This window comes from Acomys minous (genome assembly GCF_964271855.1).
Source record: "Acomys minous genome assembly, chromosome: 14".
Classification (NCBI taxonomy): Eukaryota; Metazoa; Chordata; class Mammalia; order Rodentia; family Muridae; genus Acomys; species Acomys minous.
This window is the reverse complement of record NC_140496.1, coordinates 88,174,836-88,198,599: the sequence shown is the minus strand read 5'-3', so window position 1 is coordinate 88,198,599 and position 23,764 is coordinate 88,174,836. Positions and strand designations below refer to the sequence as shown.

The following is a 23,764-nucleotide window of genomic DNA, read 5'->3' as shown; positions in this document are numbered from 1 at the left end:
AAAGAACACATTTAGAAAAATATCCAGTAGAAATGTCAAGGAGCCTGGAGTTCAGGCAAGATGTGCCTGACATAAATGTAGGGGTCAGATAATATTTAAAGCCATTGGACTGCAGAGCACATAGGATGATGGTGTTGAAATGTGACTTGTATACTGGTAATGGGCCATGAAATCAGCCAACAGTCACTGTTTAAAAGGGAAAAAAACAGCATAAAACAATCAGGTTTATTCAGTGTATAGAATAAATATTCATGACATTATATGAGGTTTTGCTGTTGCATTTTCTGACAGTAGAAATTATATGTATTAGGCCAGTTGGTCTCCCACTGAACTACATCTTGGCCCTGTCTGATTTTGAAGCAGGGCCTTCCTAAATATCCCAAGCAAGCTTTGAATTCACCAGATAGTCCAGGCCGGCTCCAAACTTGTGATCCTCCTGTGTAACTAGACTTTGAACCATGAATCCTTGAGAGATCTGAAGAATACACAGTAAATGGAATCAGGAAGCAGTGACAAAGAATTGTATCCAGTGTTAAAACTGTCAAATAGCTAACTTTGGGAGTGGAGATTTTTATTAAGGATTATGGGCTGGTGTCCTTCATGAAAAGTTTAATAATATAATTTCTGACTATTTTCACTTTGGTAAGATTAAAGCAATAAAACGTGCTTTAATTTATACTATACTTATAATATTAATATTTTGTAAAATTTTGGGGTATTGAGTCAGATTCTCATTAACAGAGGGTGGCCCCAAACTGACTATGTATTTTAGGATGGCTTTGAACTCCTGATTCTCCTGCCTCCTATATTTTATAAGTGCAAAATAGAACTATTTATTCCAGAAAATTTTCTGAATGTTTTCTAAGTAGATCCCTTTAGATTCAGTTAATATTTTGTTTTTGTTATTGTTGTTGTTGTTGTTTTATTTTTGAAACAGGTTCCCTCTGTAGTATTTTGTGTCCTGGAACTCACTATGTTGACCAGACTGACCTTGAACTCACAGAGATCTACCTGCCTCTACCTCCTGAATGTTGGGATTAAAGCTGTGAGCCACCATGCCTGGCTAGGATTTTTTTTTAAATGGAAACAAACGAAAAAAACTGACTAATATTTTGCTACATAAAATAATTTTTGGTCTCTGTCTAATAGAATGTAGTTTACTGTGTAATACTGAGTTGCCAAAGATCCTGACTTGAACTTTAAATATAAAACATTTAAATTGCGTTTTAAAAGTATGTTTATTTAAAATTTAAAAATCCCACCCCCTCTTGGATTATGGGATTAAAGGCATGTGCCACCAAGCCCAGTAGCTTTCTTTCTTTCTTTTCTTTTCTTTCTTTCTTTTTTTTTTTAAAGATTTTATATTTTAAAAAGCTTATTTCCCTTTTCATATGTGAAATGTTTTGTCAAAGCCAAGATACATTTAATGCAGTCACTTAAGCATATCCTTTAAGATTCTCTAAGTAATGAAACGGAAGCTTCAAATTTTTCTTTTTATCTATTCCTCCTGCATATTTCCAATCTTGCTGGCACAGAAGAAATAGGTGCATGTTCAGCTCCTGAAGTGTTATGCTTTTGTCTGCTTCTTTGTCATTTTCTCTCAGTGACTGCAGTATGGCATCTGCCAACATTGAGAAGGAACAAGCGAAAGGTCCATGCTTGACAGGAATCTAATGAGGGGCAATGCAAGCTGTGTCTGGGAGACCTGGAGACCCTGAACTCCTCAGTGTTTGCCTTAAAGTTCATGATGTATCTAGGCAGTCGTCAAGGCAGAAAAAAGAGGGGTGGAAAAGGAATTTCTTTTTGCCTATGGTATTTGTAAACTTTCAGCCAAAACTCTGTTATAACTCCTGAAAACACAGGGTAAGCCCAAACACCAAAGTTTTACAGGCTTACTAAATGTTTCATCTTTATTTAATTAAATTAATGTGTAGTCGGAAGAAATTGCTCAGGGAAAGTAAATTTTTTTTAAAATCCACAGTTATTAACCAATCTTCTTGATCTCTAAAGTAAAACCACTAATACCTCTATTTTTAAAAATTGCTAAAATCAGATACACTTTTCATATTTCTCTTGGACAGCTCATTAATTTTTCAGGTTTCACCATGGGCAGGTATTTCTAGTTGATTTTGTTGGCATTTAACATTTGTGAGTACTCACAATGAGTATAAAGTTTATAGCTTGTATGCAAAATTTCCTTTTAATTATTCTTTTGTACTTTTCTACACACACTTTTATTCTCCACTACACCCTCTTCCTAGTACATACTTTTAAATGTTTTTAAATAGTGCCATCTAGTGTCAGTTTTGGATTGGTGGTTTGTGAATTAGAATGTGGGTAACTCTGGACCAGGGACTCAAAAGTAAGAAATCCTAGTTAAGAAAAGCCTTAAGGAAATAATTTGACCTCAAGACAGCCTGTCTGTATCTGAAACAACCAGTGTGTGTGCTCATCCATACATTCACTTGACAAATACTTTTTACATACTAATATTTCGTAGATTCTATTTTAAGCATAACAGTTAGCAAAATACTTTTCTTACAGAATATTCCAGTAGTTGCTGGAGACAAATAACTTTAAATACATAGTGTATTGTAATGGTGCTAAGTGCTATTGCGTCAAAGCAGAGAAGGCAAAGTAAAGGGAGTGTGCAGACTGGGGTTTGGAACGTAGAAAGTAGCCAAAGAAGATCCCAGGATAAATGCTACCTACCAAATCCCTGGAGGCAATGCTCTGTCTTCTGGAAACACCTAGTGTAAGGATCTTAAAGTTGGAGTGTAGATAGAGTTCTAGAGAATTTAATTCACTTTTGTGGAAGCAGTAAGCAATGAGAAAAATTAGGATGAACTCAAGAGAGATAAAATGATTACATTGAGATCTGTGTAGGGCATTGTAGAAAGCCAGACTGTTACTTCAGGAGGATGGAAAGATGCCACAGGACTTGAGCTAAAAAGGCAGAATTCAATTTTAACAGAATCAGTTGCAGGGTAGGAGGAACAGGGGGAGGGGGAGGCTGTTGATATAATTTAGAAGTGATAGTGACTCAGAAGCTGTGGAAATTACGTGAAATGGGTTCTGTATTTATACTTCAGATGGACCTAGAAAAGATTGCCTGGGGAAGGGATTGTAAAAGAGTACTACTTTTTATTCCAAAGTGACAAGATTACTCATCTTAAAATCATCCCTAAAATGTTTAGTCATGCAGAGGGGGGAAAGTTTTCTTTTCAAAGTCATTATTCAGTCTTTAATAATTTTTAGATATAAATTCTTATTATTTTCTTTTTAAATTCATCTTTTAGCTTCTAAATGGTTACATTTGAAGGCCTGGAATGACATCGATTTTTGTTATAGGTGACCCAATGACAACAGAAAATGAAAGGCATTAAGAAGAGGCCCACAGAAGAATGCCTTTATCTGGAGTATTCTCACCAGACAGAAGGCTGCACCTTTCCTCTGCATACATCTGTAACTTTGTTTTTACTGTCATACTGTGACTGCAAGGTCTTTAACGTTTGCTTAGTCCTTACCAAAGAAACTACAGACACCTCACTCCTAAGAGAGACACTGGCACAGGACATGGAAATACAGGTTATTTCAAAGCAGGAACTCCCACCCATTGTTCAGAGTTGCTCTTTGCCTGCAGTGGTAGAACAACCAGACATTTTCTGTAGAGCAGGACTTGCTGTAGTCCTAAGACACATAATCCAGAAATCCTATGAAGCTGAGCCCTCAAGAAAAGAAATTTTGGAACTTCTGGGTTTTAAAAAGACTTGTTTGAAAGCCTGTGCTGAAGTAAGTATAAGGCCTATTCTGCTATTTAAAGGTACAAGTCATCACATTTACCCTAAAATTATTTTCACTTGCTGTTGGTAACTGTTGGGTAGTTCAATCCTTTACATGACATCATTACAGGGTAATACTAAAAAATAAGAATTTAAGATGTATTTCATGAAGTTTAGTTTATGAAGTTGTTTTGAAATAATGTTTTCCCCCTTAGTCATTTTGAGGATTTTTCCTCCTTTATTTAGTTATTTAATCACTTTGCAGCCTGATCTCTGGCCCCTCCCTCCTCTCCTCCCAGTCCCAGCCCAATACCTCTCAGAGAAGGGGAGGCCCCTAAGGTGTACCAATCCACACTGGCACCTCAAGTAAAAGGAAGATAAAGTGCATCCTCTCCCACTGAGCCCAGACAAGGCAGGCCAGTTGGGGGAAAGGGATGCTAGGGCATGCAACAGTCAGAGACAGCCCTTACTCCTGTTGATAGGGCGCCCACATGATGACCAAGCTGTATAAGTGCTACATGTGAAGGGGTCTAGGTTCAGCCCATGCGTGCTCTTCGGGTGGTGGTTCAGTCTCTGTTAGTTGACTTTGTAGGTCTTCTTTTGGTGTCCTTGACCCCTCAGGCACCTTCTGTCCTTCCTCTCACTTTTCCACAGCATTCCCTGAGCTCATCCCATAGCTGGGCTGTGGTCTTGCATCTGTCTCTGTCAGCTGTCGGATGCAGCCTACATATTGAGGACTTTTAAAAGAAATGTTCATATAGAGATAAGAGCTCAAGTAATAGTGCCTTGTAAGCCCTGAGGAGTTTAAAGGCTTTGGAGGCATCTTAGTTACTTCTGTTATGTGGAGATTACAGTTTCCAGAGGATTAGAGTCCATGACCATCATGGCAGAGAGCAAGGCAGCAGACAGGCATGGATTTGTCGTCAGGGTTCTAGGAGTCAGTAGCAGCAAATAACAGCAGCCACAGCAGAACAAATCAGCAGCAGCCTTCTCAAAGCATTCTCTGGAGTGTTTCTCTCTAGGAGTGACTTCTTTCTCTCTGGGTTCCTATTTATACCCTCTCAGAGTCTGCACAAGGATGTTTTCTAGCTGGCAAAGACCACTCCTGCCACACGAAACAGTTCCCAGCTGACAAAGATCACTTGCCCTCTCACGAGGCTATTGTCAGCTACAGATAAGCTAAAGGCAGTTTCACTTCTCACTCTTGGGATCATAATAAAAACATGTTTAAACTTCTACTGATGACTTACTCAGTAAGAAGATGCAGGAACACAGACGCTACATCATGTAAGGTTTTTATTTTTGCAGCATTGCTGTATGTTTTCTGATGTAGCATAGAAGACAAGCCCAAAGATGCTTTAGCCCATCCCTTAAGTTATTTAAACCAGTTTTATTTCAGTTCATTTTCTTCAGGATATGTTGAGAGAAGAGAATTGCTCACATCTTGTTTGTTTGTAGGTTAGTCAGTGGACCAGGCTATGTGAACTCACCATCCCGTTGGCTGTTGAGAAATTTCTTCAAGAGTCTTCTGACCAGCCCCCAACTATCCCTGAAGAAATACTACAGCTTGAGAGAAAACTCAGTGAGCCTGTCAGAGTACACAACGATGACAAACTCCGCAGACAGAAGCTGAAGCAGCAGAAGGCTGCTGGAGTTGAGCCTCCGTCTGGTGAGGGAAAAGCAAAGAGCAAGGCCAGTACAGAGCAGGCCCCTAAGGAGTTGGCTGGCTCATCCAAGAGTCTAGAGCTGAAGGTGGCGTTCTCAAAGTTCACCGTGCAAGAAGACCCAGCTGCTACCAGCAGGGAGCCTTCCCACATCAGGAAAGCCAAAGCCTCCGACCTTCCACCCCTGGAGCACGTGTTTGCCGAAGGCCTGTACTTCACTTTGACAGACATCGTGCTTTTGCCCTGTGTTCACCACTTTTTGGTAAGGATTTGTCTGCAGTCTGTGTGTTACTGTGCGCTTCAGAGTGTTAAGGTGTCTTTATTAGCTCAGTAATTTTCTCATAGTGATGAAAAGCTAATTAACCCTAACCCTAACCCTAACCCTAACCCTGAGTGTAAGGAATGACTAACATGGTTAATTTTGAATTACTAAAATGTTAGTGATTGATATTATTGTTAATTTTAAGGTGCTATTATAATTATCTTTGTAATATAAATTCTAGTATGAAAACAACAAAAAGACTAAAAGTTAAAAAGACTTCTCAGCTGTATAATAAAATAATAAAATTAAAATACCAACCATTATCCTGGGTATTATCAAGTCAAAATTTCCCCCCTCTTTAAGATTCCATGTTTTTCAATGATGTGGGAAAACTCACATGTAAAGTTTTCTTTCCTAGTAGAGTTTATTTGTCTGTCTGTCTATCATATATCTTATCCTCTGTGAAAAAAGAACCAGATGGAATATCAGAACAAACATGTTAGGCTAGCTTTTGTAGCCTTCCAGTTGGTTCTTAGTAGCTGTATTTTTCCTAATTTGACCCATATTCCCTTTCCCTAATAAGGATTCAGAAGCCGGACTTTACTGTGTTTATACATCACCCCTCTGTAGGTGTCTGCAATGGGAGGTGATAAGACTCCTACTGAAAATCTGTAAATTTGGCATTGGTACAATATGCAGAAATTGTTATTTTCTTAAGGAACCTTTTGTTACTTTTGTTGTCAGATGTAGTCAAATGATGTTTAGTTTAATTTATCTCTGACTCTTCCCTTTTATGACTATTACCATCAGTCTGTAGAGTCATCATCTGAGAGACTTGGTATTCATAATTTCTAATTTCTCAAGAGTTCATAGTGGTACACTCATTATTTGTAGACAGTACTGAAGGTGTGTGTGTCAGGAGCTGTTATAAGTATCAGGAATACAGTGCTGAGCAAGGCAGTTAAAATCCCAGACTTCATTGGAGTTAATTTTCTAGTTAGGGGAACGAAGAAATGAAGAAGTAAACAAACAAATAATATTTATATAAAATAATGGTAAGTGCGACAGAGAAAATAAGAGTATTTGATTTTTAATTCAAGAAAGCAAAAGACAAATTGGATTCACCTGCATGAAGGTGACGCTAGGTCGTCCAGATGGCCCCATTCATCTCTGATGATTTGCATTTCATTTTAGATGAATCTAAATGTAACTTACCTGATTGGGATTAATCACAGCCAACATATTTCTAATTGGCTGGATTTTCCCCATCTCTAATCAGGAAGCATATCAACCTGACTCTTCCTGAGTAAGTCTGATGTTGCAAAGAGCACTGGATTTAAAGTAGAGCAAAACTGGCTGGAGATGGCTTAGCAGATAAATTCATGTCCCTTGTCTAAGGCAAACAGAGTTCCACCCCTGGCACCACAGTGGAAAGAAGGAACAGACTTCTGAAAGCCATCACCTAACCTCCGCAAACATGCCTTGGTACATATGTGCCTTTGCTGAAACACACACCCGGCACTCAACAACGACCCGTTACTCTGTAGGAGCACATGGTACAGCCCCAAGTTACAGGTGGTCAGTCACGTGAGCTTGTCTCCTGTTATCTTTTCCTCCTGCAAATATAGCATTGCCAACATCCTAGTCCCAGCCAGTGACACACATCCATCCTCAAAACCCCTCCCACTGTCCAAGGTTTATAAGTTCCTGTTTCACATGAAATAAATAGGACAGCACCATCTACTTCACGGAAGATTGTCTGAGACTTATCATTTATCCTGGGGAAAGAAGGGAGACTGCTGGGACTGCGTCCACTGCGGTGCCCCAGGGTGAGCAGCTGGCTTTTCTCAAAGCAGACATTCTAACTCTTCAGGGCTCTGAGCCGGCCTCTTTTATCGACTGTTCCTGAAGCAGCCATGACTCGCCCAACTCAAGCTTGGCCCTTGTCGCTTCCTGGCTGGGGTCTCCCCTCTGCCATTTGGCCAGGTTGCTGGCAGCCCAGGTAACACTTATTGCAGAGAATTCTCCTGCACCTCTGGCTAAACCAGACATCTTCTGGTTCTGAGTTCCACCCTTCTTGGGCCTGGAGACAGGTGTTCCTAGGAAAGGTGGAACCTTTGACCCTGTGCTTTACCCTTTTCTGCCAGGAAACCAAAGGTACTTGGACCATCCGGTGTTGGTGGTGTTGGTGGATATCATACCATCTCTGGCCACCATGCAGGCATTTTATATTAGACTGATAATAGCAACATCTGTTGGAAACGATTCATCTTCTAGCTGTTCTCAAGGGTAAAGTGTGTTTCACTCATGGGCAGTTTTGATTTTCTTTCCTCCCTGTCACAGAAGTAGGGGCCCCCAGACTAAGAGCTTTGGATGATACTTTGAGGCAAACATGCTTGAGTCCCAAATGTGGTGGTGTGCTCTCAGTGAGCTCAGATAGCACATGACAGTTTACTAACATAGTGTATATTATACCCCTTTCACATATATAAAAATAAAATCTAGGAACCATATATGCAGTATGTGCTTTTCTGAGTCTAATTTATCTCACTTAATGCAATAAGTTCCAGATGTGTGTATTTTCCTGTCAGTTTCTTCCTATTGCTAAATAAGCTCCAGTCTGCATTTATCCTACATTATCTTTTGATGGGCAGCTATACTGATTCTTCTTTCTGGCTGTGTCCGTGTACCAATACATGAATGCGTGTGTGAGTCTCCTTCTAATAGCACTTAGAGTCATGTGCCAGCATGCCCAGGATTGCTGCAGCTGGGTGATATGGTAGTTCTGTGTTTGGGTTTTTAGGTTTGGGGAGAACTGTCATACAGGACAGGGAGAGAGAGGGAGGAGAGGGAGAGAGAAAGAGAGGGGGAAAGGGAGGCACAGAAGTCAGAGGATAGTGTTAGGTGTGCTTCTCTATCTCTGCCTTATTTCCTTGAGATTTCTCTGCATTTTGGGCTAGGCTAGTGGTGAGGAAGCTCCAGCCATCCTCTTCTCTGCCCACTCCCTCACCTGCTTTTTCATTGGTACTGGAGAGTTGAACTTAGGTCCTCAAGCGTGCACAGCAAGTGCTCTTCCTGCTGAGCCATCTTTCTAGCTCAGCATTGATTTGTGGTGCTTGTGCCTGTTTACACTCCCACCAGCAGTAAGGTAGGGTCCTTCCTTCTACCAGTTCTGACCAGCACACGTGCGCGCGCGTGCGCACACACACACACACACACACACACACACACACACACACACACACACACACACGTGCATTTTTGACGTCTTTGTCAAAACTAGGTGGCCATAGCGATGTGGGTTCATTCCTGGGTCCTCTGCATAAATGTCTTAATGTATGCTTTTGTGTCCGTGTCTGGTCTCTTTATCTCTATTGCTCTATAATGTAACTTATGGCCAGATCGCCTTACCCTCAGCATTGTTTTTTCTGTTTAGAATTGCTTTGGCTATGTGCCATCTTTTGTGTTTCCATATGAGTTTTAATATTTTTTGCTATTTCTGTGAAGAATACCATTATTTTTTAAATAGAAATTGTGTTGATTATAAATAACTTTGGATAATATAGCTATTTTTACAATATATACATTCAGTGTGTGTATGTGTGTGTGCGATGAAACACATGTAGAGGTAAGAGAGCAACTTGAGCAAATTTTCTCCTTCCACTGTGGGTGCTGGGTTTTTTGTTTTGTTTTGTTTTGTTTGCTTTATTTTGTTTTGTTTTGTTTTTTGAGACAGGGTTTCTTTGTGTAGCCTTGGCTGTCCTGGACTCACTTTGTAGAACAGGCTGGCCTCGAACTCACAGCGATCCGCCTGCCTTTGCCTCCCGAGTGCTGGGATTAAAGGCATGTGCCACCACACCCGGCTTGGGTGCTGAGTATTAAACTCAAAGTCCTTCAGTTTGTATAGCAAACACTTGCTCCCTTTGAGCCATCTTGCCTGCCATGTTTTCACAGTATTAATTCTGCCAATCCTGCGTGGAAGGTGTTAGCGCCTTCTGGTGGTTTCTTCAATGTCTTCTTCGGTGTCTTAAAGTTTTCATTGTATAGGTCTTTCACTGCCTTGGTGAAATTCCTTGTTTGGTTTTATTTTTAAGTTATTGGGAATGGGATATTTCCCCTAATTTCTTTTTTGATAAATTCCTTATTGGCACATTAAAAAAGTAGCTGATTTTTACATGTTGATTTTGTAACCTGTAACTTTCCCAGAAGTGTTTATCAGATATAAAAGATTCCTGGTGGAGTCCATAGACTCTTTTAAATGTACACTCATGTGTACAAATGAGGATAACTTGATTTCATCTGTCTCTGTTTTTATCCTGTTTGTTTATCTTTTGTGCCATAGTGCAGTTAACTCTTCAGGTACTGTATTGAGTGAGAGTGGAGTCTACACTCTCCACTATACTGAGTGAGGGTAGAGTTGGCACCCTGTTTCATTCCAGATTTTACAGGAAATGCCTTGATTTTTCCTGAATTAACTGAATGTTGCCTATGGGTTTGTCATTTATAGCCTTGTTATGCTTAGGTATGCTCAAAGTATGCCCAATTTCCTTAGGACTTTTATCATGAAGGCATGTTGAACTTTGTCAAATACCTCTTCTGTATCTATCAAGATGATCATATAGTTTCTGGTTTTGATTATATTTTTATTTATTGCTCTGTATCTGTTGAGCACATTTTGTGTTCTTGGAATGAAACCAGCACGTTACAGTCTATGGCCTTACTGTGTTCTTGCTTCTACTTGCAAGCATTTGATTTAGGAGTTTGCATCTATATTCCTAAGAGAAATTTGTAGTTTTCTTTTCCCTGTTGTGTCTTGATTCAATTTTGATATCAAATTAAAACTGCCTTCATAGCATTGTTTCCCTTTCTATTTTGGAACAATTTGAGGAATATTGGTTGTTAGAGCTTCTTTAAAATTGGATAGAAATCACCAGTAAATCCATCTTATATAAGGCATTTCTTTGTGGGAATACTTTTCATAATGATTTATCATGGTTTGGATGAGAATGGGCTCCATAGACTCATATTGGAAATTTTGGTCCCCAGTTGGTGGACTATTTGGGAGTGGTTAGGGGGTGTGGCTTTGTTAGAGGAGATGTGTCACTGGGGTGGACTTGTGCGATTCCCAGTGCCTGCCCCCCCCCCCCTCTCTCTCTCTCTCTCTCTCTCTCTCTCCCCCTCCCTCCCTCCCTCCTACTTACTGGTTAAGATGTGAGCATTCAGCTGCTGCCTCAGCTGTTCTGTGCCATCCATTTGCTCTGCCATCATGGTCTCCAACCCTCTGAAACTGTAAGCCGCTTACACTTTCCTTTATATGATGTCTTATCACAGCAGTAAAACAGTAACTAAGAAACTGTTTTGATCCCAGTGCTTGTTTTGTTCTCTTAAATTTGTATTTTTCACGTTTAATCTTGGTAATCAAATGAGTATAGAGACTCTCCCATTTCTTCTGGATTTTCCATCTTTTTGGAAAATATGCTTCACACTATTTCCTAATGATCATCTAGGTGGGAGGACTGTTGGATCCTGTTCTTATAACTCCCCGCTTTCACCTTTTTTATTTTGTTGCTGTTGGTCTCTTTTTTGGTTAGTTTGGTTAATGGTTTGTCCATCTTGCTAATTCTTTTAAGAACCAAGTCTTAATGCATATTTCATTATTGTTTATTTCATTATTTTCAGCCCCCATCTTATTATTTCTTGCTATTTAATGTATTTTAGTTTGGCTTCTTTTTCTAAAACCTTGAGTTAGGTGATTAGAGTATCTGAGATTTCTCTGATGTTTTAAAGTAGTTGTAAGCTTTCATTTTAGGAAAATTTCAAGAAATTCTGGCAAATTTTATCGTTGATTCTAGAAAAATTTAAATATTCATTCAGATTTTCTCAATGACCTTGTTCATTTTAATGTGTATTGTTCAGTCTCCATCTCTTTGTGTAGTTTCTGAGATTTCTTTTGCAGTTGCTTTCCTGTCTTACTTCACTGAAGTCTGATAAGATACACTTTTCTTCTTTATTGTATTTGTGACTCTTGTTTTGTGGTCTATAATGTGATCAATTTAAGAGTAGGTTCCATGCTCCTCTGGGAAGAATGTGTGTTCCCCATTTGTTAGATGGAATATTTTGTCAGTATCTGTTGAAATTAGTTGATCTATGATACAATTTTACTTTAATGTTTCTTTGTTGATTGTTAGTTTGGAATTGATAGCTAATATAGAGGAGATATTAACGCCTCCCGACTACCATAGTGTCAGGACCTTTGAGGCCTTTTGTGCCCTTCCTTGTTTTATGAATCAGAAAGCTGTCAGACTCAGTGCCAGAAGACTTAACAATTCTTCTATCTTCTTGCTGGATTGTCTCCTTAGTTGACATGTAGTTGTCCTTCTTATCTCTTCTGTTAGCTTGGCTTTGAAGTCTACATTAAGTGTGAAGCCCCTCATGCCAGGTTACTTACAGCTTTTTTTTTGCCTGGTAGGTTTGCTTCCATCCCTTGACTCAGTTTTTGGACATTTTTGGAAATTTTTCCAGCTAAGTGTGTTTCTTGAAAAAAGAGAAGGGGAATGAAAGAAAACAGCTGGACACTGTTTTCTTTCTTTTCTTTTCTTTTTCTGTTTTCTTTTTTAAATCCAGTCAGTTTGTATCTTTTTAATTGGTGAGTCCATTTGCAAATAAAGTCATTGCGAGGAATTTATTTCCTATGTTTGTTGGCTCAGTTTGTTAGATTATTGATACTTTCTTCTCTCCTGTGCACACTAAGGGTTTGCTGTGTTTGATACAGTTGATTTCTTGTAGTTCTTTGTTCTTCTGTTGTTTTCATGAATGTGTTCTTCCCTGGGGTCCCTTTTGTGAAATGGTTTTTCTTTTTTTTCTGTGTATATAGTGCTCCTTTATTAAGAATTTTCTCTGGTGCTGGTGTGGTTGGTATGAATTACTTTAATTTGTGCTGTCTTGAATTGCTTTTATTTGTTCATCCAGGTTGACAGTTATTTACTTTCAGGGCTTGAAATAGATCATTCTGTGCTTTCCCAACTCATTATTCTCAACTTTGACCTCTGTATGTGATTGGCGTTTTCCCCGTATGGATTTAGTATTGTTGCTTTGTTTTGCATTTTCAGAAATCTTGACTATGATATGTTAGGTAGAGATTCTTCTCTGGTCGTGACTGTTAAGGAGTCCCAAGTGCATCTTGATTTGGATGTCTGTCTCATCCTCTGTTTTTAGGAAATCTGTTATAGTTTTATTGAGTAAATTGCCTATGCATTTATATTTTATGAGCTTCTTTTTTGGCCGTTTTTATTCTTGGGGTTGGTCTCATGAGTATATCTTTGACGCTTTGGTTACATTGGCATACGAGAATTTATTATTGTCTTGACTTGCCCTCGGTACCTGAAACTTGTTGTCTTACTTCATCTTGCTTCTTGCTGGTGGTGATGTTAATGATATGTGCGTGTCTTATGTTTTCCTGTGTGTAAGCGAGTATATTTTATTATCTTTTAATGGGATTTCTTATGCTTCTACCCTGGTCCATCCCAATCCCTTCCAACACTAGATAGGAGAGAAAGAATGTTAGTGGGAAGAGGGGCAGAGTTCTCTTTAGCTACTTCCAGTTTGGTTCGGTTGTAGGGTACTTTGGGGCAGTACCAATCTCAATTGTCCAGTGAACCTGCAGCCTATTCCTCCTCCAACCACACACACACACACACACACACACACACACACACACACACACAGCATCCTTTCTTGAAGTGTTTTCATGTCATCACAGCATTCTCTCCAAAAGTTCTTGAAGTGTCTGTCCTCTTTCTCTCATGGCTTTGGTATTTATACTTTCTCTGAGTCCTCAGAATTTCAGAATTTCACTAACCGCAGGCTGGCAAAGAGCACGCTCCTCTCCGAGGTGCATGAGACAGTTATCAGCTGTGGACAAACTAAAAGCAGCCCATATCCCATACTTAGGATTAAAACAAAAACATCACACAATTGGGTTTTAAAGAAACCAAAACTTCCACTACACATATGTATGTGTGAATGTGGAAGCTAAACGTTGGCATTGGGTGTCTTCCTTAGACTGCACTTTTTTTTGAGTCACAGTGTCAAAAGACTGAAACTCAATGAGCTTTGGCTAGACAGCCCGAGATCCACTGTCTCTGTCCTCCAGGTGCTGGGTTCCAAGCACACACTGCTGCACATGGTGTTTTACATAGGTATTAAGGAACTGAACTTGGGACCTCACTCAACCCACTTATCCATTATCTCTCCAGGCCCTGGTGAAGCTTTTTACTGTTTTTGTTTGCTTGCTTGTTTTAGGAATTGACCCTTTCAAGAATTTGTCTGACTCTTGTTCAGAGTCTCAATTTCCTTGCTACCCCTACCAATTTTTTTCCCCAAATTACAATTACCTTCTTGTCTGGGTCCTAAATTGACTTTTCTTGCCTTGTTCACCTGCTTACTTGAGTTCTCTGCATGGTCATTGATCCCTTTTAAATGTGGGGCTCTGATATCCTTTCAGTTTTCAGTGAACTTGTTATCTTTGGTTTTCATTTGGAAGGTATGCGTTTATGAAAGACTGGTAGTATTTTTCTGTGTTTTAAGCTCAGTTTCTCTTAACACCTAATTAATTTCCTGGCTGCTAAGGATTTTGTAAAGAACTATAAATTTTTTGGCTCCTGCAGTGCCTGATAGATAGTATTTTTTTTATATTTTAATCTCACTCAAAATGAATAATACATTTTACAAGGTACTCGTAAATGCTTACATTTCCTCCTTAAATCTCATGAATTATTTATTTTTGGAAATTTCCATTTAATAGATTCAGATTATGATTGACAAAGAAACCTTGGAAAACAAAATCGTATTATGGATAGAATATAGGTGCAGAGGCTACTATAGTTACCTTTTAAAATTCTAAATATGTATAACTATTTATTTTTACTTCAGTGAAATATGCTCCTCATCAAGCACCTCTTTTGTTAAAAAAAGGTTATGAAGTATATGCACTTACACTCTTTCCTAGTATTATCATATACATTATGATAGGTACTTTAAGGATGATAACTTTACTTAAAAAAATGAAGTTTAGATAGCTATCAATCAAAATGGAAATGTAAACTCTTCCATAATTCTCCAATGGGCTGAACAATTTCCCTCACTACTAAAAGTACAATGAGTGTGGACACTTTATAGGCATAAAATTGTGATAATTTAAAATATTATAGCAATGACAAGTGTTGACAAGATGAATGGGAACTGGAGGCTCAGGAGGAAAAAGCTTTTGCCACGAAGTAAAAAGGAATAGGCATGCAAACCTGATGACCTGCGTTAAATCTTTAGATTTCAGAGTAGAAGGGAAAAACTTCTAAAGGCTGTCCTCTAACCTTCACATAGTTACCATTGATAACAAGCAAATTCCTCTACCTAATCACATGTATCATGCAGATATTATACACAAAGAATAATAATAAAAAATAAAAATATATGTGGAGGAATTGGAATCTCCACAGTGGTAAAATGGTACGGTCGCCATAGAGGATAACTCAGTAGTTTCAGCCTACCCATTCTGTTCATGATGGCCGACACTTAGAAACAGGCCAGTGTCCATCAGCTACTGAATCACCAGGTAAGTACAGCAGAGTGGTTCTTCACAGTGACTGTTGCTATTAGTAAGGGAGGTGAGTGCCAACAAACGTAACTGTATGAGTGTATGCTGAAGACATGCTGCTACATGAAAAAGGCAAAGACTTTTTATGATTCTATTAAGATGTATGAAAAGCAACATCATAAACTTAGAAAACAGATCACTGGCTACCTGCACTGGTTATGAGCACAGATGTTTACTGCAAATTGTCACAGTGTTATGGTGTCCTAAAACTGAACTGTGGTAGTTGCACAGTTATATGAATTTCCTAAAGTTCATTTGAATTATACCTTTGGGATGTGTGAGTTTTATGACATGTGATACTTCATTACTACTGTCATGAAAATCAAATATATGTTTTAAAACATCCTCTTTTTTTTTCCAGGTAATTATCTGCAAGAAATTTTCTGAGAAGCTAGAAGAGTTTCCACTGCTAGCCTCTTGGTATCAGAGGATTCAGGAAGTGCCCAAAGTCAAAACAGCAGCTTCTAAGTGTGGGATCCACTTTCTGTATTTACCAGAGCTGCTGAACTCTGCAAGCCAACAGCACCTGAACTCTAATGAAGTAACAGCTGCAGAGGAGCCAAATGATCCTTTGTTTACAGGAGGACCAAGACCAACTATGACCAAGTTAATGGTATTTAGCTTGTTTTATTACAATTTTTTAAAAAAAATCCCTTTTGAGCAATCTTTCCCAACTAATAATCTTTTTCTGGCTTCATCTATTATGCATTTTACTTATAGCTATTCAGGTCTTTATTTACCAAACAATGTCTCTGCTGTTTTTAAAGGACCTAGGTTTGTTTCCCAGTACCTGCACGGCAGCTCACAGCCATTTGTAACTGCAGTTCCAGGGGGTCTGGTGCCCTCTTCTGCCCCCTCAGGCACCAGACTATGCCTGGTGCACACTTATGAGCAGCACCCAATATACATAAGCTAAAATATTTTAACAAAAGCTATAAGACTGGGGTTGTAGCTTAGTATTAAAAGATACCTTAAGTTTTTTCCACAGTGTGTATAATTAAACAAGGTGCAGTTTGTTGTAGTGTCTCAATACAGTTTTATTTCTCAAAAGACTCTAAGGAAGAAACGAGATTGGCAATGAGTAATAGTAAGAGTTAAGGCGATAGAAATGAGACAGGTGATTTCAGAGAGAAATACTGTTGATTTTTCTAGAAACAAATGAGCACTCGATTTCTAGATCTATAGTTATATCTGTATCTGTAGTAAAATGATTGTTCTTTCTTTTGGGAACCAAATTCAGTCTTCATAGTGGAAAGTAATCTCATGAGTAACTGATTAGTTAAAGGTGAATTATCAGCAATCTTTACTATATTTTACTTCCTTTGATATATTTTGCTTTCTCTTGAGAAATATGGAAGTTCTTAGTTTTTTATACTCCAGCCTTACTTGTGGGCTCAAGTGATCCTCCTGCCTCAGACATTGTCACACTGAGACTTATAGATGCATACATCATCCCTGGCTATACATTTCCCTTCAAATAGGCTTCCTAGAGATGATAATATCTAAGCAATGCTTTCTATGTTGTAGGGTATAGACCCACATTTTGTGATTGGAAGAATATAAATCCATGTTTGCCATGCCACTGTCTATAGATCAGATAGATTTACAGCTTTTGATTGGTTGTTGGGCTCTTGGTTGGTTTGAGATAGAGCACACGTAGCCTGGCTGGCTGTCAACTCCTGCTTCTCTCGCTCTCTCTTCCCAAGTGCTGGATTAAAGCAGCATCTCACCATGTCTGGCTTGAGATGCACAAATCTAACAGGAAAGAACCCTGGAAAACAATTTCATAACTTAAAAAACAGTTCTTTAAACTTTAGATTCCATTAGAGATACTACCATCAGATAACTGATAGGGTGATCTTCTGGGGTGTGGCTTATGTTGGCAGTTTTTAGGTACAGTAAATGTAGCTTGCAGTTTAAATAGGTGGTTTGTATGTATAAAGATAGACAATTGATGGACAATGGAAGGTCAGGTTTTTAATAGTCTCTAAGAATTTCTTTTGATAAAGTTTTGTTTTCAATGACTTCTCCATTTATTTTGTGTGTATGGTGTTTTGTCTACATGTATGGTACTAGAGGGATCAGAAGACGACACTGGATCCCTAAACCAGTCCTACAGATGGTTGTGGGCCACCGTGTGGCTGCTCGGAACCAAACCCAGGTCCTCTGCAAATGCCACAAATGCTCTTAATCCCGAGCCACCTAGAATATTTATGGGCTTATTACTTTTAAGTGTTTTCAGTATTTCTTTTTATTACCACAATTGAAAATATTAGCAATGTACTGGTTTTAAAATAACATTTTGAGCAGACATTTTATATGTTATACAACATTTTGTATTTTTTATGTAACTAAATACTTTGGTGCATATATGATTGCTTTTAATTGCCTTTGTTAGTGTAGAAAATAGAAATGTGGCTTTTGAAAACAGGTTTTCCTAATTCACTAACTTGGAAACATCCTTTTCTAGGAAAAGGGCATTGAAGCCATGTTTTCTCCTCACCCTTGCCCTGCCTGGACCCTGGACTGGAGCAGCCTTCCTGCTGCCGTCAGCCCGAAGGAAGGTGAGCTTGCTTTGCTTGTTGGTGCAAGGCTTGCATTCAGTCTGGATGCTCACTTCAGAGCTGCCTGCCCATATGTGAAATGTGGTTTTGGTTGTATTTAGTACTTTAGTAATGTAGCTAATATCCACTGATTTTTCATTTTATTTTTAGAATTTCGTATCACTCAGATTTAATATTTTCTATGTTGACTTCATTAAATTCTTTCCTCCCCTTTGGTGGCGTATTTTAAAACAAATGTTAAGTATTATACTTTAGAATGTAGAAATGGTATCATAATAACTACAATTCTATTTATCACACTTATAAAAATTAAGAACATTCATTATCATTTAGTTATTTATAATCCTTTCTTCAACCATTTGAAGTCTTGTTTTTAAAAAAATCTCTTTACTGCTTGGTGTTTATTTGAACAACTATATATTTTATTATCCTAAATTATATTTGGTTTGTCTTAAACCCTTTCATGGTAACATTTCAGTTTCCTCATTTTATAGTTTTTATGTTGAATATTTATTTCTAGTAGATGATATTCATTGAGTTCTAATTCTGCTATTTACTTCTTCTGATGAGTGCACTCCTAATTTCTTTCCTGTGGATTGTAATGGTACAGTGCAGTTTGTGCTACCTTAATCTGTAGTTTTTGACAGTTTGGAGTGAAGGGTACATCTCACAGAAAGAGTTTGTATTTTCTTACTTAAAGCATCTCCAAATGTAGAATTTATGACTTTTATCATTAGCTTTTCAGCTTACAGTTCTTTCTGTCTGTTCCTCGTAGCCGAGATCACTGTCTTTTGTTGTTGTTTGGGACTCTTCTATGCGTTTCCTCAGGGTCACAGCTTTCAGAGTGTTTTGCTTTTATGTGGCCGTGGTTGTCCCAGCTCTGCAGGGAGTCGAGAACGAGCTCCTATCTGCTGCTGTTCTAGTGCAGGTCTCTACTAGGCAGACGCAGCCTCAGGGCAGCCTTGCTGCCAGCTCAAGGTTATCCCACCACTTTTAGCCCTGTAGCCTTTTACAAGACATTATGGATTGCCCTTCCTTTCAGAAATTCTGTTAAACATGTAAAGGGAACTTGGTGATTTTTAAATACCACTTACAGTGCTTTTTTAGGTGGAAGAGTTTTAGCAAAGATCAAAGATTTATTTCTTCAATTACTTTCTTGTTCTTTAGTTATATTTTTGCTGCAAATTAGTTTTAAAAAACACTTTATTAGTTCTCTGAGAATTCCATTCAAGGCGTTGGGTCATGTTCATCCTCTATCTTTTCCCAGATTCCTTCCCCCACGTCCTGCTCACTCAACATTGTATTTTTTTTTTAAACCCCTCAAAACCAATTTGTGCTTCCCAGATATTGTCAGTTGTATGGCCTTGTCTGGAGTATGGCTACTTACTGAGGGCACAGACTTAGAAAAAGCTCACTGTCCCTCGCTTGGCAGCCAGCAATCACCACACAGTTAAATATACACATACACATACATACACCTTGGCTGGGGTGGGGCGCCTTCATGCCCAGCTCTTCTCTCAGTACTGGAATTTGGTTTTGTTGGGCTTGTCCAGGTCGTGTGCATCCATTCACAGCTGCTGTGAGTTAGCTGTGCAGCTGCCCCTCTATGTCCAGGAGGAACTGTTTGGTCGCAATTATGTCCTGCACCTGGCTCTTCCATTCTTTGCATCTCTGCCTTGTTCTTAGTCTTAAGAGGAGGAGTTGAAGAGTTTGTGTTCCATGGGCCTGAGCATTCAGCATTCTCATTCTCTGCACCTTGGTCAGTGTGGCTCACTATTTAATCATCTAGCTAGACGAGATGATGCACTTTTTATAGAAGGCCAAAGGGGATGATGGAACAAGAACAGTTCAATTGGAATGGAGGATGGGGAGCGCAGAGTCGAGGAGTAAAGAACATTAAAGACCTTGGAAAAGCTGCATGAGAAGCTACTACTGAGAAGCGTCTTAAAATATATTTATATACACATACATAAAAAGTCACAGTGGAGTAGTCCTGCAATGGGGCAACCATGCCCTTACTGGATATCACAGTGACTGGCTGCAGAGAGATGACTGACTCAGTTAAGAGCACTTGCTGCTCTTACAGAGGACCTGGGTTCAGAGCCCAGCACACAGGGTGGTTCACAGCTGTGCAAAGGTTCTGATAGCCTCTTCTAATCTCATGGGTATCAGGGACACCTGAGGTGCACATACATACATGCAGACAAACACATAAAATAAATCTGTAAAATTAAAAAAAAAAAAAAAAAGGCCATAGCCAAGATTGTGTTTTTCCTTTTGGGGTGTTGTCCAGTGAGATCCCAGAGGTCCAAAACATTACAGCCTATTGCCAGTAGTCCTGCTTACCCTCCGGCACTTGACAGTAAATCCTGCTCCTGAAGACAACACAGAACATGGAGAAATCAAGCGAGTACCGACCTAGAAACCTCATGCCTCATCCCTACTTACATCCCTTTGATAACCAGGATCACCTGGTTTTTATCAGTAGTGTGAAAAATAAGAAGATTGAACCGCAAATCACCATGGTTTATTTATATATCAGTCATGTTTATCCCACTTTCCTGGTAGGTGAGGACTTTCATGGCACATGCCCCTTGGGCTAGTGTCTAGTTATAAGTGAGTATATACCATTTGAGTCTTTCTACTTCTGGGTTAACTCACTCATTATGATCATGTCTAGTTCAATCCATTTGTCCACAAATTTCGGGAATTCCTTGTTTTTAATAGCTGAGTAGTATTCCATAATGTAAATGTACCACAGTTTCTTTATGCATTCTTCTACTGAGGGACACTTAGGCTGTTTCCATGTTCTAGCTATTATGAATAAGGCTGCTATGAACATGGTTGAGCATATGTTCTTGTTGTGTGCTGATTAAACCAAATAAATTTAAATACAGCTTTTTTCTGTTAATCCCAATTCTCCCTAAACATAGGAGAATAATTGAGATTACTTAGTTTTAAAAAGACAGAGCTAAAGATTTGATTGCTTTATTATTTTTATAGCCTAGGAATAAATTTTGAATCATTCCAAACCCAAATATGTAACTATCCCAGGAATATTCTGATACACAGCCATACTAAAATTATCAAAATAAGACATTTAACTCGGTGTTTATTATTATCTAACCTATAGTCTACTGGAAGTGACATTTAAATTTTATATCTCTTTATTCTAGTAATAAATAATTTCTAGATTTTTTTCATAACAATATGGTTTCTTGTAGTTAAGGCTTTTTTTTCCCCCATTTTTCCTTCGACTTTCTGAATTTGGATTAATTTGCTGTTTCTTCAAACTTATCAGCTCCCAATGTTTTTTTTTCTCCTTTATTAATTTATTCTTGTTACATCTCAATGGTTATCCCATCCCTTGTATCCTCCCATTCTTCCCTCCCTCCCATTTTCCCCTTATTCCCCTCCCCTATGACTGTTCCTGAGGGGGATTACCTCCCCCTGTATATGCTCATAGGGTATCAAGTCTCTTCTTGGTAACCTGCTGTCTTTCCTCTGAGTGCCACCAGGTCTCCCCCTCCAGGGGACATGGTCAAAGGTGAGGCACCAGAGTATGTGAGAAAGTAATATCCCACTCTCCACTCTACTGTGGAGAGTGTTCTGTCCATTGTCTAGATCTGGGTAGGGGTTTAAGGTTTACCGCCTGTATTGTCCTTGGCTGGTGCCTTAGTTTGAGCGGGACCCCTGGGCCCAAATCTGCCTATCATAATGTTCTACTTGTAGGCTTCTAGGACCCTCTGGATCCTTCTACTTTGCCATTCTCCCATGCTTCTCTCATCTAGAGTCCCAATAGGATGTCCTCCCCTCTGTCTCAGTTTCAGCTCCCAATGTTGTTACTATATTTGTTCATTTGCTCAGTTCTATAATATAAAACTTACTTTCAGAATCACTTTAACCATATTTGTATGAAACTTTTACCCAAGTTGATTTCCATATGGTTCATAGTCCATATGAACTTAAGCTGTGTCATTAAGGTTCTCATGAAGGTAATTATAACCTTTACAATATAAATTCTGCTTTTAAAAAGGAATGAAGGGTTTAATCAATCATGTCTACTGCTAATATAAGACTTGATGAAAATTTCAGTAGTCACCTAACAACTAACAGAATGCTAATACAACTACATGCTCACTGTAATAGAGTAATACTATGTGGGTGCCTGTTCTTTAGAACAAACTAGAATAAGTATTGTTTGAGCCTGAGTGTGTAAGTCCAGATTCACCTGCTGTTCTTTCCTTATGAATTTTCATCCTCTGGGTTCAAAAGCAGGAATGGATAGTCTTTTTCTTGAAACTTAGAGCAAAGGTATCCTGTACTACGCCTTCCATGAGCTCATTGCCTTTGTAGCTTTCTCCAGTCTCCAGTAGTTCCTAGGCAGGTCAGTATTGTCTTACAAGGAGCTACTAACGCAAGGAAACTCTATCCAGTCATCCAGTCGTTGGAAGAAGAGACCCAAATGTGTTACTTGAAAGATGATAAGGTTGACAAATTGATCCGTCTCATCCCTTCCCTCCCCACATCCTCTCACATCTACTCCCCTCCTCTTGCAAATGCTAGGCAAGTGTTTTTGTGCGTCAAGCTATGACTGGCTCTTCCTTGTGACTGATTTCCATCTCTTCATAGTAAGATATTTTAAACCCATCTTTATGTATGCTAATTACAGATGACTAAAGTTTTTCATTTGAAAGCTTATTATGAGGACCACTTAAGCAAATACTCAGTATCCCCCTACCTGTTTCCTGTAGTTAGAGTATGCAGAAGGACTTGATACATGATATAAACTAGTTGAGATAGGCCTCAATATAACATCATTGCTGTGGTCTGTGCCTCTACAGACCGACTGGACCACTCACCACCAGCACTGTGCCACAGAGCAGCACTCCCATACTGCTTCTTTCATACAGCACAGGAATTTGGCTAATCAGGGAGAAAACTGTGGGCAAGCCCATGGGAGGAGACAGAACTAAAGTGGGATTGGAGGCCTAAAAGGCGCCCCTGTGTAGATGAGTCTTTCCTTTATGGAAATACACAAGGAGCAACACTTTGGCTCTTCTTGTCCGAAAGATGGGAGTTCCAAAAGTTTATGTTAATAAAAGATTCTAACCACACATGTCATAAAAACCTGTTCTAAGGCCTGTGTGTAGAGAACACTGGTGCTTCTTAGTGGTTAAAACAGTGCTTCTCACTCTAAGGCATCTCTCTGTGTTTGGAAGGTTGTTTAAAACAGATTGCTGCTTCATTGTTCCTTGTGCAGACCATGGGTAGAGTGCGTACCCTGGCTCTCTGAGAAGTATATAGCTGCTGCCACTCCTGTTGCCTGTTACTCACTGTGTGCAGTAATAGCTTGTAGGAAATTGACACAATACAAGGCTGCTTCAGTCTTTGCTATCAAACGTCATGAACTGCATCAAAACTTTCTAAAAATTCTCTTACAACGTGGTCCTTTTTCCATTTTGATCATGGGGTAGCCAGATGTAAAAGCAGTGCATGCCTCTTGGCATTTGCCAACTTTGCAAACTTACAGTAGGGCAATTCCACCAGAAAATACAAGTGGGAATAGAAGTCCCCTAATAATGTAATGAAAACAACTTTTTCTGAAATACTAGTGTATTTTTTTCTACCTTACCACACTAGATATGACTCAAGATTAGCACACACACACACACACAGAGTAACATCAGTGTTACAAGGTTAAAAAAAATACTCTCCTTGACATTTTTGTTTATAATTTAATATCTTTAAATTATAATGCTGTCATACTTTGAACTCTTTTGTGTTTAAAAACTAAAAACACACAAAGAAAATTAGATCAAGATTGTTTTCTTTTTTTG

At 38.9% G+C, this 23,764-nt stretch overlaps 1 protein-coding gene across 4 annotated transcripts in view; it reads left to right on the top strand.

The window, feature by feature from the left end:
- GSTCD (glutathione S-transferase C-terminal domain containing) overlaps positions 1 to 23,764 on the top strand; it is a 101,153-nt gene that overhangs the window by 3,859 nt on the left and 73,530 nt on the right. For all 4 annotated transcript variants that reach the window (XR_014774058.1, XM_084755223.1, XM_084755222.1 and 1 more), the window contains 4 exons: positions 3,352 to 3,792; positions 5,241 to 5,708; positions 15,722 to 15,973; positions 17,831 to 17,924. Coding sequence is in view for 3 of the 4 variants with exons in the window: in XM_084755223.1 (XP_084611349.1) it covers positions 3,373 to 3,792; positions 5,241 to 5,708; positions 15,722 to 15,973; positions 17,831 to 17,924 (1,234 nt within the window). In the remaining variant the exon portion in view is untranslated. The remainder of the gene's footprint in view (positions 1 to 3,351; positions 3,793 to 5,240; positions 5,709 to 15,721; positions 15,974 to 17,830; positions 17,925 to 23,764) is intronic.